General features: G+C 38.1%; 1 protein-coding gene across 3 annotated transcripts in view; it reads left to right on the top strand.

The window, feature by feature from the left end:
• Positions 1-16,442, top strand: part of PREPL (prolyl endopeptidase like) — a 55,281-nt gene that overhangs the window by 13,286 nt on the left and 25,553 nt on the right. For all 3 annotated transcript variants that reach the window (XM_007459959.1, XM_007459960.1, XM_007459961.1), the window contains one exon: positions 15,717-15,839. In XM_007459959.1, the coding sequence (XP_007460021.1) occupies positions 15,717-15,839 (123 nt within the window). The remainder of the gene's footprint in view (positions 1-15,716; positions 15,840-16,442) is intronic.

Below are 16,442 nucleotides of genomic sequence, written 5' to 3'. Positions count from 1 at the left end.
GCTTGAAGAAAGACCAAAGAAATCATCTAATCTGAGCTTTCTTTAGGTCTTTGGTCTATTTTGAATTTATTTTTTGTATGTGCTATGAGGGATCAGAGTTTGACTTCATTCTTTTGCTTGTGAACATCCACTTAGCCCAGCATCATTTGTTGAAAAGACTGTTCTTTTCCCATCGAATTTTCTTAGCACACTTATCAAAAATCTACTGACCATAAATGTAAGGGTTTATTTCTGGACTGTTAGTTCTATCCTGTTGATCTGTATGTCTGTCCTTAGGCCAGTACTACACTCTTGATTGCCATAACATTCTAGTAAGTTTTGAAATCAGGAAATGCGTGAGTTCTTTCTTTATAAATGAAAAAACTAAAGTCACTGAGCCCAAGATAAAATTTTTAAAAATTATAAAAATTAATGGAGTCAGAACCAAACCTCAGGTAACTTGATTCACATCACCTTTCTTTTAAATATCTTTTATTATAAGCCACTACAGATATATACAGAGAGAGAGAGAATACCATAGCAAATACCCATGTATCCACTACTCAGTGTGACTTTTTTCTTAACCAGCAAAGTTACAGATGTATTTGAAGACTCCTATGTACTTCCCTGATCACATTATCTTCCTTACCTCCCCAGTGGTGATCATTGTCCTTAACCTCTTTCCATTCTTTTTTTTTTGTGGTACACGGGCCTGTCACTGTTGTGGCCTCTCCCGTTGTGGAGCACAGGCTCTGGATGCGCAGGCTCAGCGGCCATGGCTCACGGGCCCAGCCGCTCCACGGCATGTGGGATCTTCCCGGACCGGGGCACGAACCCATGTTCCCTGCATCAGCAGGCGGTCTCTCAACCACTGCGCCACCACGGAAGCCCCATTCTATTTTTATGTAATTTGATAGCATATATATTTGTATCCACTGATCATATATAATATTGTTTTGCATGTTTTACAACTTTAGGTAAATAATGTACATACAATTGTATAACTTGCTTTGCTGTTCAACATTCTGATTTTGAGGTTCCACGTTAATATATGTATCTTTGTTTCATTTTTTACAACTGCATAATATTCTATGATAGGCCACAATTAATCTGTTTTCTTTGGACAAGCATGTAGGTTGTTTCCAATTTCCAGACTTACCCAAGAATAAAGCTGCAGAGCACAATCTTGTATGTATCTCCTTCTCCCTGTGTGCTTGTCTTTCTCTAGAGTCTATATCTAGAATTGGAATTCCTAATTGTATTCACATCCTAATGTTTCTTGTTAGATTAATTTCTGAATTGATAGAACTATCTTACACTCAAGATAGAAAGGAATATATAAGAATCCTATCTCTGTATCTTGAATAACATTTGATATTATCAGACCTTTTTGCCCTGCTGATGGGTAAAGAGTATGTCACTGTTGCTTAATTTTCATTGCCCTAATAATGAGGTTGAGCATCTCTTCATGTTTATTGACACCATTGATTTTGTCTTCCTGAATTGCTTATTGATGATGTTTGACCATTTTTCCTATTAAGTTTGTCTTTTTCTTACTGATTCATAGGAGTTTTTTACATATCCTTTGTCTTTTATTTGTGCAGATATCTTCTCTATATTTGTGCTCTTTTCACTTTGTTTATGATATCTTTTGTTAAATAAGTTTTTAAATTTTTATGTTTTGTGCTCTCTGTGTTTCATTCAATTCAGCAATTATTTGTTGAACACCTGCTATGCATCATTCTTCCCATTGTGTATATAGCATTGAGCAAAGGAAACAAAGATATCTGCCTTCATGGAGCTTATCATTCTACTTCTAGGGATAGAGAAAGAATAAAAAAATATGTGAGTAAGATATAAAGTATGTCAGAGGCAATAAGTACAATGAAAAATAAAATAGGACAAGGAAATATTAGATAGGCCATGTTGGGATAGGGTGAACTGTGATTTTAGTGGAGTGGTCAAGGCAAGCCTAACTGAGATGACATTTGAGCAATAGCTTCAAGTAGGTGTTTGGGCATAGGGCACAGTAAGTTCTAAGAAAGTAAGGTGGGAGCAAGCCTAACATATTCAAGAAACATCAAAGAGGCCAGTGTGGCTCAGAGTAAGTGGTTGAGGGAGGAATGTAGTAGCAGATGAGGTCAGCAAGGTAATGGGGCAAGATCCTTTAGGCTCTTGTAGACCATTATAAGGATTTTTCCTCTTGAGTGAGATGGGAAAACCATTGGATGGGGTTTTGAGTGAAGGAGTGATATAATCTGACTTCAGGCTCACTCTAGTTCCTTTGTTGAAAATAAACTATGGAAGATAGAGGCAGAAACAGAGCATTTTGGCTATTGCAGTAATCCAAAGGAGAAACGATACTGGTACCACCAGCATAGTACAAGGTGAGAAGTGGTCAGATTCTAGATATATCTTGAAAGTAGAATTGACAAGGTTTGCAGATCACTTGACTGTGGCAAGAGAGAAAGACAAAGAAGACTAATACTTTCAAGCATGAGCAGCTTGGAAAGAGTTATTTATGAAAATAGGAAAGATTGCCTACAGAACAGGAGATTTTTGTGGGGAGAGGGTACGTGGGGAAATTGGATGCTCAGTTTTGGACATTTTTTGACATACTTGTTAGACATATAAATTTAGGAGTCCTCTGCACATAAATAGCTTTTAAGGTCATGAGACTGGATGAGATCACCAAAGGAATTAGTGTACACTATAGATAAAGAAGTGGTCCAGGGCTTCCCTGGTGGCGCAGTGGTTGAGAATCTGATTGCTAATGCAGGGGACACGGGTTCGAGCCCTGGTCTGGGAGGATCCCACATGCCATGGAGCACCTAGGCCCGTGAGCCACAACTACTGAGCCTGCGCGTCTGGAGCCTGTGCTACACAACGAGAGAGGCTGCGATAGTGAGAGGCCCGCGCAGCACGATGAAGAGTGGCCCCCGCTTGCCACGGCTAGAGAAAGCCCTCACACAGAAACGAAGACCCAACACAGCAAAAATAAATTAATAAATTAATAAACTCCTACCCCCAACATCTAAAAAAAAAAAACACACACACACACAAGAATAACCAACATTTTAAAAAAAAAAAAGAAGAAGTGGTCCAGGGTATTTTGATGGTAAGAGCCAAGGAGTTGAGTAGGAACTAGCTAAAGACACTGAGAAGGGCCAGTGAGATAGGAGGCAGACAATGAGAATGAGGTGTCCTGGAAGCCAAGTGAAGAAAAGTCTTTTTAGGAGGAGGAAGTGATCAACTGTTTCATAATACTGATAGGTCAAGTACTATGAATCCCTAGAATTAACATTTGTACTTTGTGATGTAGTGGCTGTCAGTGACCTTTTTTTTAATGAAGTAATATCTTATTTTTTTTAATTATTATTTTATATTGGAGTATAGTTCATTAACAGTGTTGTGTTTCAGGTGTACAGCAAAGTGATTCAGTTATACATACCCACGTATCTATTCTTTTTCAAATTCTTTTCGCACTTAGGTTATTACAGAATATTGAGCAGAGTTCCCTGTACTGTCCTTGTTTGTTATCTATTTTAAATATAGTAGTGTGTATATGTCAATCCCAAACTCCCAATTTATCCCTCCCCCCACCCACCTTTCCCCTTTGTTAGCCATAAGTTTTTCTTTTTTAAAAAAATATTTATTTTTTGGATGCGTTGGGTCTTCGTTGCTGCGTGCGGGCTTTTCTCTAGTTGTGACAAATGGGGGCTACTGTTTGTCACAGGGCGTGGAATTCTCGTTGCAGTGCATGGGCTTCTCATTGTGGTGGCTTCTCTTATTGCAGAGCACAGGCTCTAGGCACGCGGGCTTCAGTAGTTGCAGCACGTGAGCTCAGTAGTCGTGGCACACATGCTTCGTAGTTGTGGTGCGTGGGCTCAGTAGTTGTGGCTCATGGGCTGTAGGGCACCTGGGCTTCAGTAGTTGTGGGGCATGGGCTCTAGAGCTCAGGCTCCATAGTTGTGGCGAACAGGCTTAGTTGCTCCGCAGCATGTGGGATCCTCCCAGACCAGGGATTGAACCCATGCCCCCTGCATTGACAGGAAGATTCTTCGTGGCGCCACCAGGGAAGTCCCAAACAATAAGTTTGTTTTCTAAGTCTGTGAGTCTGTTTCAGTTTGGAAATAAGTTCATTTGTATCATTTTTCTAAGATTCCGCATATAAGCCATGTCGTATGATATTTGCCTTTCTCTGTCTGACTCCACTTAGTATGATAATCTCTGGGTCCATCCATGTTGCTACAAATGGCACTATTTCATTCTTTTTAATGGCTGAATAATATTCCAATGTATATATGTACCACATGTTCTTTATCTATTCCTCTGTCGATGGGCATTAAGGTTGCTTCCATTCTTGGCTATTGTAAACAGCATGGCAATGAACATTGGGGTGCATGCATCCTTTCAAACCATGGTTTTCTTCAGATACATGCCCAGGAGTGGGATTGCTTGATCATATGGTAGCTCTATTTTTAGTTTTTTAAGGATCCTCCATATTGTTCTCCATTGTGGCTGTACCAATTTACATTCCCACCAACAGTGTAGGAGGGTTCCCTTTTCTTCACACCCTCTCCAGCATTTATTGTTTGTAGACTTTTTTTTTTTTTTTTTTTTATACACGGTACACAGACCTCTCACTGTTGTGGCTTCTCCCATTGTGGAGCACAGGCTCCGGATGCACAGACTCAGTGGCCATGGCTCATGGGCCTAGCCGCTCCGCAGCATGTGGGATCTTCCTGTACCGGGACACGAACCCGCGTCCCTTGCATCAGCAGGTGAACTCTCAACCACTGCGCCACTAGGGAAGCCCTGTAGACTTTTGATGATGACCATTCTGACTGGTGTGAGATGATATCTCATTTTAGTTTTGGTGTGCATTTCTCTAGTAATTAGTGATGTTGAGCATCTTTTCATGTGCCTCTTGGCCACCTGTATGTCTTTGGAGAAATGTCTATTTAGGTCTTCTGCCCATTTTTTGATTGGGTTGTTTGTTTTTTTGATATTGAGCCACATGAGCTGTTTGTAAGTTTGGAGATTAATCCCTTGTTGATCTCATCTTTGCAAATATTTTCTCCCATTCTGTGGGTTGTCTTTTTGTTTTGTTTATGGTTTCCTTTGCTGTGCAAAAGCTTTTGAGTTTAATTAGGTCCCATTTGTTTATTTTTGTTTTTATTTCCATTACTCTAGGAGATGGATTGAAAAAGATATTGCTGCGATTTATGTCAAAGGGTGTTCTGCCTATGTTTTCCTCTAAGAGTTTTATAGTATCTGCTGTTACATTTAGGTCTTTAATCCATTTTGAGTTTATTATTATGTATGGTGTTAAAGAATGTTCTAATTTCATTCTTTTACATGTAGCTGTCCAGTTTTCCCAGCACTATTTATTGAAGAGACTGTCTTTTCTCCATTGTGTAGTCTTTCCTCCTTTGTCGTAGATTAGTTGACCATAGGCGCATGGGTTTATCTCTGGGCTTTCTATCCTGTTCCATTGATCTCTATTTCTGTTTTTGTGCCAGTACCATACTGTCTCGATTACCGTAGCTTTGCAGTATAATTTGAAGTCAGGAAGCCTGATTCCTCCAGATCTGTTTTTCTTTCTCAAGATTGCTTTGGCTATTCAGGGTCTTTTGTGTCTCCATACAAATTTTAAAATTTTTTGTTCTAGTTCTGTGCAAAATACCGTTGGTAATTTGATAGGGATTGCATTGAATCTGTAGATTGCCTTGGTAGTATAGTCATTTTGACAGTATTGATTCTTACAATCTAAGAACATGGTGTGTCTTTCCGTCTGTGTCATCTTCGATTTCTTTCATCAGTGTCCTATAGTTTTGCGGTTATAGGTCTTTTGTCTCCTTAGGTAGGTTTATTCCTAGATATTTTATTATTTTTGATGCAAGAGTAAATGGGATTGTTTCTTTAATTTCTCTTTCTGATCTTTTGTTGTTACTACATAGAAATGCAATAGATTTCTAGGTATTAATTTTGTATCCTGCAACTTTACTGAATTCACTGATGAGCTCTAGTAGTTTTCTGGTAGCTTATTCAGAATTTTCTATGGATAGCATCATGTCATCTGCAACAGTGACAGTTTTACTTCTTATTTTCCGATTTGGATTCCTTGTATTTCTTTTTCTTCCCTGATTGCCATGCCTAGGACTTCCAAAACTATGTTGAATGAAAGTGACAAGAGTGGACATCTTTGTCTTGTTCCTGATCTTAGAGGAAATACTTTCAGCTTTTCACCACTGAGTTTGATATTAGCTATAGTTTTGACATATATGGCCCTTATTATGTTGAAGTATGTTCTCTCTATACCCACTTTCTGGAGAGTTATCATAAATGAGTGTTGAATTTTGTCAAAAGCTTTTTCTATTGAGATGATCATATATGGTTTTTATTCTTTAATTTGTTGATGCGGTGTGTCATACTGATTGTTTTGTGGATATTGAAAAATCCTTGCATACCTGGGATAAACCCCACTTTTTCATGGTGTATGATCCTTTTAATATATCGTTGGATTCAGTTTGCAAATATTTTGTTGAAGATTTTAGTATCTATCTTCATCAGTGATACTGGCCTGTAATTTTCTTTTTTTGTGGTATCTTTGTCTGATTTTGGTATTAGGGTGACAGTGGCCTCATAGAATGTGTTTGGTAGTGTTCCTTCCTCTGCAGTTTTTTGGAAGAGTTTCAAAAGGATAGGTGTTAACTCTTCTCTAAATGTTTGATAGAATTCACCTGTGAAGCCATCTGGTCCTGGACTTTTGTTAGTGGGGAGTTTTTTAATCACAGATTTCAATTTCACTACTTGTGATTGGTCTGTTCATATTTTCCATTCTTCCTGGGTCAGTCTTGGGAGATTGTACCTTTCTAAGAATTTGTCCATTTCTTCTAGGTTGTCCATTTTATTGGCATATAGTTGCTTGTAGTAGTCTCTTATGATCCCTTGTAGTTCTGTGGTGTTCATTGTAACTTCTCCTTTTTCATTTCTAATTTTATTGATTTGAACCCTCTACCTTTTTTTCTTGAGGAGTCTGGTTAAAGGTTTATCAATTTTGTTTATCTTTTCATGGAACCAGCTTTTAGTTTCATTGATCTTTTCTATTGTTTTCTTTGTCTCTTTCATTTATTCTCTGATCTTTTTGATTTCTTTTACTAACTTTGAGTTTTGTTTGTTCTTCTTTCTCTATTTGCTTTAGGTGTGAAGTTAGGTTGTTTATTTGAGATTTTCTTGTTTCCTGAGGTAAGATTTTATTGCTATCAACTTCTCTCAAGACTGCTTTTGCTGCGTCCCATAGGTTTTGGATTGGCCTGCTTTTGTTTTTATTTGTCTCTAGGTATTTTTTGATTTCCTCTTTGATTTCTTCAGTGATCCATTAGTTGTTTAGTAGCATATTGTTTAGTCTCCATGTGTTTGTGTTTTTTACAGTTTTTTGTTTTGTTTTGTTTTACAGTTTTTTTACAGTTTTTTTTTCCTAGCATTGTAGTTGGAAAAGATTCTTGGTACAACTTCAGTTTTCTTAAATTTACCAAGACTCACTTTGTGGCCCACCGTGTGGTCAGTCCTGGAGAGTGTTCCATGGGTACTGGAGAAGAATGTGTATTCTGCTGCTTTGGGATGGAATGCTCTGTAAATATCAATTCAGTTCATCTGGTCTAATGTGTCATTTAAGGCCTGTGTTTCCTTATTGATTTTCTGTCTGGATCATCTGTCCATTGATGAAAGTGGGGTGTTAAAGTCCCCCACTATTGTATTACTGTTGATTTCCTCTTTTACAGCTGTTAGCAGTTGCCTTATGTATTGAGGTGCTCCTATGTTGGGTGCATGTATATTTATAATTGGTATATCTTTTTCTTGGATTGATCCCTTGATCATTATGTAGTATCCTTCCTTGTCTCTTGTTACATTCTTTATTTTAAAGTCTATTTAGTCTGATATGAGTATTGCTACTCCAGCATTCTTTTATTTCCATTTGCATGGGATAGCTTTTTCCATCCCCTCACTTTCAGTCTGTATGTGTCCCTAGATCTGAAGTGGATCTCTTGTAGACAGCATATATATGGTTCTTATTCTTTTATCTATTTAGCCAGTCTTTGTCTTTTGTTGGATCATTTAATCCATTTACATTTAAAGTAATTATCGACATGTATGTTCTTATTACCATTTTGTTAATTGTTTTGGATTTGTTTTTGTAGGTCTTTTTTCGACCCTTCCTCTTTTGTTCTCTTGTGATTTGATGACTGACTTTACTGTTGTGTTTGGATTCCTTTTTCTTTTTTGTGGTGTATCTATTGTAGATTTTCGGTTTGCAGTTACCATGAGGTTTTGATACAGCAGTCTATGTGTAAACAAGATTGTTTTAAGTTGCTAGTCTTTTAATTTCAAATCCATTTCCAATATCCTGAATTTGTACTCTCCTCACGATTGCTGGTTTTGATATCATATTTTTATGTGGATCATTTCCTACCTTTACTGTATGTTTGCCTTTACCAGTGAGCTTTTCCATTCTTAATTTTCTTGTTTCTAGTTGCAACCTTTTCTTTTCCACCTTGAGAAGTTCCTTTAGCATTTGTTGCAAAGCTGGTCTGGTGGTGCCAAATTCTCTTAGCTTTTGCTTGTCTATAAAGCTTTTGATTTCTCCATTGAATCTGAATGAGAGCCTTGCTTATTAGAGCATTCTTGGTTTTAGGTTCTTCCCTTTCATCACTTTAAATATATCCTCCACTCCCTTCTGGCTTGCAGAGTGTCTGCTAAGAAATCAGCTGATAACCTTATGGGAATTCTCTTTTATGTTATTTGTTGCTCTTCCCTGTTGCTTTTATTATTTTTTCTTTGTCTTTAATTTTTGTCAGTTTGATTACTATGTGTCTCGGCATGTTCCTCCTTCGGTTTATCTTGCCTGGGACTCTCTGTGCTTCTTGGACTTGAGTGACTGTTTCCTTTCCCACGTTAGGGAAGTTTTCAGCTATTATCTCTTCAGATATTTTCTCAGGTCCCTTCTCTCTGTCTTGTTCTTCTTGGATCCCTGTAATGTGAATGTTGGTGCCTTTAATGTTATCCCAGAGGTCTCTTAGACTGTCCTCATTTCTTTTCATTCTTTTTTCTTTATTCTGTTCCATAGCAGTGATTTCCACCATTCTGTCTTCCAGCTCACTTACCTGTTCTGTCTCAGTTATTCTGCTATTGATTCCTTCAAGTGTATTTTTCATTTCAGTTATTTTATTGTTCATCTCTGTTTGTTTGTTCTTTAGTTCTTCTCTGTCTTTGTTAAACATTTCTTGTATTTTCTGAGTCTGTGCCTTTTCCAAGATCTTGGATCATCTTTGCTATCATTACTCTGAATTCTTTTTCAGGTAGATTGCCTATCTCCACTTCACTTAGATGTTCTTCTGCGATTTTATCTTGTTCCTTCATTTGGGACATATTCCTCTGCCATCTCATTTTGTCTAACTTTCTGTGATTATGGTTTCTGTTCCACAGGCTACAGGATTGTAGTTCTTCTTGTTTCTGCTGTCTGCCTGCTGGTGGATGAACCTAAGAGGCTTGTCCAGCCTTCCTGGTGGGAAGGACTGGTTCCTGCCCGTTGGTGGGTGGGGCTGGGTCTTGTCCCTCTGGTGGGCAGGGCCATGTCAAGGGGTGTGTTTAGCAGGAAGCTTTGTGCTCAGGAACACTTTAAGCAGCCTGTCTGCTGATGTGTTCCTGCCCTGTTGGTTGTTTGGCCTGACATATCCCAGCACTGGAGCCTACAGGCTGTTGGGTGGGGCCAGGTCTTGGTGAGAAAATTGCAGCCACCAGTAGGGCTCACACCAATGAGTACTCCCCAGAACTACTGTTGCCGGTGTCTTTGTCCCCACAGTGAGCCACAGCCACCCCTCCACAGAAGACCCTCCAATACCAGCCAGTAGGTCTGGCCCAGGCTCTTTTGAGGTCATTTATTTTTTCCCTTGGTCCTGGTGCACATGAGACTTTGTGTGCACCCTCCAAGAGTACAGTTTCTGTTTCCCCTAGTCCTGTGGAATTCCTGCTATCAAAACCTGCTGCCCTTTAAAGCCAGATTCTCTGGGGGCTCCTCCTCCCTTTGCCAGATGCCCAGGCTGGTGAGCCTGATGTGGGGCTCAGAACTTTTGCCCCTGTGGGAGAACTTTTGTGATACGATTATTTTCCAGTTTTTGGGTCATCTCCCTGATGGGTATGGTATTTGATTTATCATGATTGCCCCCCTCCTACCATCTCGTTGTGGCTTTGTCTTTGGATGTAGGATATCTTTTTTTTGGTAGGTTCCAGGAATTTTTTGTCAATGTTGTTCAGCAGTTAGTTGTGATTTGGGTGTTTTCATAAGAAGAGGTGAGCTCACATCTTTCTACTCTGCCATCTTGTCTCTCCCCCCCATAATATCTCTGGCCATCAGTGACCTTGACAAGAGCAGTCAGTGGAATGAGAAGGGCAAAAATCTTACTGGGCTCAAGGAGACAAATTAGAAGCAGGGAGCATTGGAAACAATTAGTTTCCTTCATTTAACAGTCACTTTTTGAATAAGAAAATAAGCAGCAAATATAACTAGATATTTAAATGAATATAATTAAGAGTCTTGAAAAGAGTTTCACAGATGATTAGTATGGTTTTGTGTAAAAAAAGAGAGATCATTTATTAAGTCAAGGAAGTTCCTCTCTATTCCTAATTTAAGGTTTTTATCATTTTTTAAGTGCATTATTTTCTGTTTTTTTCTGCATTAGTGGAAATGGGCCTAAGATTTATTTCCTTTATTTGTGATTGATGGATTTTTCTAACATTGAACCATCCTTTCATTCTTAAGGTAAATCCTACTTGGTCACATAGGATTTTATTGTTACTATTATTGTTTTTATTTTGTGCTTTTTAAAAATACATTGATTTATGAATTTTATTTTAGTTTTTTCAATCCATATTTTACAGTAAGATTGGTTTTTAATTGTCTAATATTGTTACTGTCTAGTTTTAGTGTCAGGGTTATAGTAGCCTGTTAAAATAAGTTGAGTAGTTTTAAATAGTTGGCATTTTTTTCTTAAACAGTTGACATATGAGATTATCTTTTCCTTGAGGATTAGAGAAAGCTACCTTTGAAAGTATCTGGGTTTTGTGTCTCTTTTAAGAAGGGAACACTTAGTTATCAATTTCTTTGATATTTATTAGCTTATACAGCTTTTCTTTTTTTTTTTAGTTGGTTTTGGTAATTTATTTTCTGGAATATTATCCATTCTATCATGTTTTCAAATATATTAGCATAAAGAATGTTATTGTAAGTTTTAATAATCTTTACTATATCTGTAATTATGCCAACTTTTTCACTTGTAATGTTTTTTTTTAATCAGTTTTGCTATACATGTCTTTCTTAGTACTTTTTTTTTTTTTTTTGGCGGTATACAGGCCTCTCACTGTTGTGGCCTCTCCCGTTGCGGAGCACAGTCTCCGGACGCACAGGCTCAGTGGCCATGGCTCATGGGCCCAGCCGCTCCGCGGCATGTGGGATCCTCCCAGACTGGGGCATGAGCCCACGTCCCCTGCATCAGCAGGCGGACTCTTCAACCACTGTGCCACCAGGGAAGCCCCTTAGTACATTTTTTAAAAGAACCAACTTTTTTGTTTTGTTGGTCTTCTCATTAGTTACTGTATCAACTTAATTGAAACAAATTAATTTTATTTCCTTTCTTCTAGTTCCTTTAGGTTTACTCTTCTCTTTTTCTGTCTTAAATTGAAATGTTTCATATTAACATTATTTCAGGAAGACACATAATCTCAGCTTGTCCCAATTTTTTTTTTTTTTTTTTTTATGGTACGCGGGCCTCTCACCGCTGCGGCCCCTCCCGCTGCGAAGCACAGGCTCCGGACGCGCAGGCCCAGCGGCCGTGGCTCACGGGCCCAGCCGCTCCGCGGCATGTGGGATCCTCCCCGACCGGGCGCGAACCCGTGTCCCCTGCATCGGCAGGCGGACCCCCAACCACTGCGCCACCAGGGAAGCCCCTTGTCCCATTATTAATGGTGCTAAGCTTGACAATTTCAGTTAAGGTGATAACTGCTAGTTCTCTCCATTGTTAACAGGCCATTATTGCCTTTGCAGTTACTAAGTAGACTTAAGGTAATACTTTGTGCAAATATTTTATTACCTGACATCACTTCATCTAATGAGTTTAATAACCAAGGATGATCTTTACCCTAATCATTTGTTTCACTGGGGGTTGCTAATGATTTTCTATTTCTATTATTCTTTCTACATTTATTAGGTGGTAGTATTCTGTTAAGAAGAGTTTCCCCCTTTTTTGTACCCTCTTTTTATTTTTTTTATTTTAGTTAGGTGTGTGTTTTGTTTTTTGCTTCTTTTTAAATTACTGTTTTTATTTTTTTCAGTTTATTATAATCAGTTACAGTCATTATTGTTTTTGATGCTCAAACTGTCCCAAATGTGGCTAGTAGGAGCCCCTTTAAACTGGCCTTTGTGTTCTTTTGACACATCTCCATGAACCTTTGAACACTTCTTGCTTTCTGACACAAAATGACCTAAACCTACTTTTTACTCTCCCTGCCCCAGACTTGGAATGAGCCTTTAATTAATGGCACCATCTTGACTAAAAGCTGCCCACTGTTCTTCTATTGTGCTATTTTCTGTTTTTAGAGTTCATTATTATTTGCTATAATAAAGTTTACAGAGACTTTCCTGGCAGTCCAGTGGTTGACTCCACGCCTCCACTGTAGGGGACACAGGTTTGATCCCTGGTTGGGGAACTAAGATCCTGCATGCCACGCAGTGTAGCCAAAAAATAAATTAATTAATAAAATGTGAAGTTTACATATTCCATTCTCTTGTCTTAAGAGTTTATGTTGTAAAATGGTTTTGTGGTGGGCCACCCAGAAGGTGGGAAGGAATTCTTCATTTTTCCACTAATTGAGTGATACTGTACATGTAACTTTCTTAAAATTTAAAGCTCTCCTCACCTCAGCTCCTTTAGGTACTATATTCCCTTAAAACCAATAGTCTATTCATGTATTAAGACAGTGTTCCCCAATCTTTTTGGCACCAGGGACCAGTTTTGTGGAAGACAATTTTTGCGTGGACGGGGGATGGGGGGATGGTTCAGGTGCTAATGCGAGCAATGGGGAGCAGCAGATGAAGCTTTGCTCGCTCGTCTGTCGCTCACCTCCTGCTGTATGGCCCGGTTCCTAGCAGGCCACAGACAGGTACCAGTTCGCAGCCCAGAGGTTGGGAACCCCTGCATTAAGATACTTGGCTAAAATGGATAGGTTTAGCTGCATACCCTAATGGTAATGCTAGCTGGCATTGAAATGAAAGCTTAAAACACCCAGTGGGTATTCTTGGGGACAGAACTTAAACCAAAATCAATTTGGAGTACTTTATGATTATTATATAAAATCTCAGTTTCCCTGGAAGTAATTGCTTTTGAGGAATTATTTACGAAACTCTCGAATTCTACTTCCATTTTATTAAGGCAGTTAAAAATCCTATTGCTTTCAGGGTTATTTTGGTTCATGTAAGCTCAATTTATTTGGATTTGTGACACAGAAAAAAGTTAATCAAGAGTGTAAAATAAGTTTAGGAGGATAGATATTGGGCCCAGCTCTGTTGCCTTAGCCTGGCATTGGCCATGGCTCTCAATAAGAATGGGTGTTTAAAAGTGGCAGAGCCGGGCTTCCCTGGTGGCACAGTGGTTGAGAGTCTGCCTGCCGATGCAGGGGACACGGGTTCGTGCCCCGGTCCGGGAAGATCCCACATGCCGCGGAGCAGCTAGGCCCGTGAGCCATGGCCGCTGAGCCTGCGTGTCCGGAGCCTGTGCTCCACAACGGGAGAGGCCACAACGGTGAGAGGCCCGCGTACCACAGAGCCCAGCTCCTCACCTACAGTGTGCTAGGAGCTGCAAGGTAGTAGAAAGAGATACTCTCTTCATAGCCATCCTGACTGTACTTCAAAAGTTCTAATAGGAATTAACAGAATAGATAAGCATATAACTGGATATGAAAAGGTAGCTTCTACCACTAAGTTATAGTTTCAAGATAGATTTCTAGCGATCTTCTGATTTGTGCTTTGGTTGATAATAGGAAATTATTGGTATAGATATTTTGCCTCACTAAAGGTTAACACTAGATTTTGTAGAAATACTAAAAAAAACAAAAATGAGCCTTTAGAATTTGAATTTCAAATCATTACTCAATCATATTAATTTTATGGTTGAAGTAGAGACTTCAATTGAAGTAGAGACTGAATGATTTAGACTACTGTAGTAGCCATTTTTGGTAATGTGAATCTAGTCCAAATCATAAAGCATCTCAAAAACTCTGAAAAACTTCGTGAGAATGATTATTTTTTCATTTAATTTGCTTTGGTGATTTTTCTGTTTTATTCTTGTGTTTAATTTTAGATTGTGTAAACACTTTGTGATATAAACTGTATTTATAGCTTACATTCTCTACACTGTTGGTAAAGTATCATGGATACCCTTGTGCAATAAATATTTACCAGCTGTTGCAGGTCCTAACCAAAGGCTTAGTGCTCGTTCTGGCACAAATCACTACAGTTGTCATCTTTGGCAGAAAGCTGACATTTAAAATCTTGGCTAGAATTATTTTCCTTAAGCAAGGGAAACCTGTGGAGTGTTGAATTATTCAACCCTTTATTATTTATTTTTCTTCTTTTTGCGGTAAGCAAAAAGGCCACTGTTGTGGCCTCTCCCGTTGCGGAGCACAGGCTCCGGACGTGCAGACTCAGCGGCCACGTGGGCCGCTCACGAGCCTAGCGCTCCGCGGCATGTGGGATCTTCCCGGACCGGGGCACGAACCCGTGTCCCCTGTATTGGCAGGCAGACTCTCAACCACTGCGCCACCAGGGAAGCCCCTCAACCCTTTTTTTAATTTGACAACTGAGGTTTTGCCTTATCCAAATTTTAATAATTCATGTGATATTTATATGCTCACCAGAGATCAACTTACTTAAGCTGTTAGCTTATTAGATACTCCTAATAAGACACTGAGTGCTTTATTTTAGCTTTCACCTATATCTCTACTTGTTAATTTTCCATTATTTTTCCTTTTTGAAGATGAGTGTATATATATTTTTTAACCTCAAAGAGAAGCTCTGTTTTATAAAGCATTAATTTGCATTTTGAGCTAATAAACAGTTCTATGCGGAGGATTCCTTATCTCCATGAGAAGAAAAATTATGGCTAATGAAGATATAAAGTACGAAAAACTTTTTATCATAACTCTTGCTGTGAATAAAATAATAGTGAACATTTATTAATAATGATAATGTCTTCCTCTCCCTTTGATATTTTCCCCTTTTTAGGAGGTATTTCAGTACTTTATAAAACTCAGTAGACTTTTACTTCTCACACCTGGCTATTAAATATGTAAATGTTCATAGGATTTCCTTTACTGCTTTCTCATAGTATTTCTGAAGACTCTCCAGCGCTTCTTAGTACTACTGCATCTTAAGGACTTAGCCATTTGAATTAATAGTATAGTCATCAAGTATCCACCTTACTTGTTTACATTTTTAAATGAAAAAGAGGAAATAATTTATTGAGCTTATGAAACATTTAAGATCTGTGAAATGCATATTATTTCATAGGTATAGACCTAACGTTGTAGTACTTGAATGAAAAGGAAATAAGAATTACCTTTAAAAAGCAAAGGTTTTCTCCCTAGTTGAAATATTATGATCATACTGATAAAACTTTTTCCAGGAATTTTTGCCTATTAAACAAGAAAACAAAAAATCCCTCTCAGAAAACATGGATGCATTTGAAAAAGTGAGAACAAAATTAGAAACACAGCCACAAGAAGAATACGAAATCATCAATGCAGAGGTAGGATATCATATCTTTTTTTTAAAATCTGATATTACCAGTCAGGATACAAGTAAAATACCTTGTGATTTATAAACATAATCCCACATCAAAATTAGACTGCTTTTGGCCTTTAAAATATGCTGAAAATCTTAAAGAACAAAGAGTAAGCTGAGTATGGTCCTTTAAATAAATTATAAAGATCAAAGCCAAGATGAATTTCCAAGCATATAATGTTAATTCTGGTTTTTGGAAAAAACCAATTCTGTTTTTAAATTTTTTAAATACTCCCAAGGAGAAGTTCAAATGAAACTAACTCATAATGTTTTATTACTTGAAAAGTATTTGATTGTTCTATCTGTACTTTTTTTAATAAAAGAAAATTCACTTTAAATAGTATAATACCGTGAAATCCAAGTATTTGTTTGACTGTTTTCTGGTTACCACAGTCATAAATATTCCGTTGAAACAGATTGAACATGCATGTTCATGTTGAAAATTTTTCAGTAAGATTGGAAAACAACCACAGCTTATGAATGAAAATTACATACATACTAGAATGGAAATAGCAATAGGTTAAGGATGAGGAATTCCAGATTCAAATTATGCCACTAACTAGCAAGT

This window comes from Lipotes vexillifer, unplaced genomic scaffold, assembly GCF_000442215.2.
Source record: "Lipotes vexillifer unplaced genomic scaffold, Lipotes_vexillifer_v1.1 scaffold666, whole genome shotgun sequence".
Taxonomy (NCBI): domain Eukaryota; kingdom Metazoa; phylum Chordata; class Mammalia; order Artiodactyla; family Lipotidae; genus Lipotes; species Lipotes vexillifer.
The sequence above is the reverse complement of the archived record's forward strand: the minus strand, read 5'-3'. Positions and strand labels throughout refer to the sequence as shown.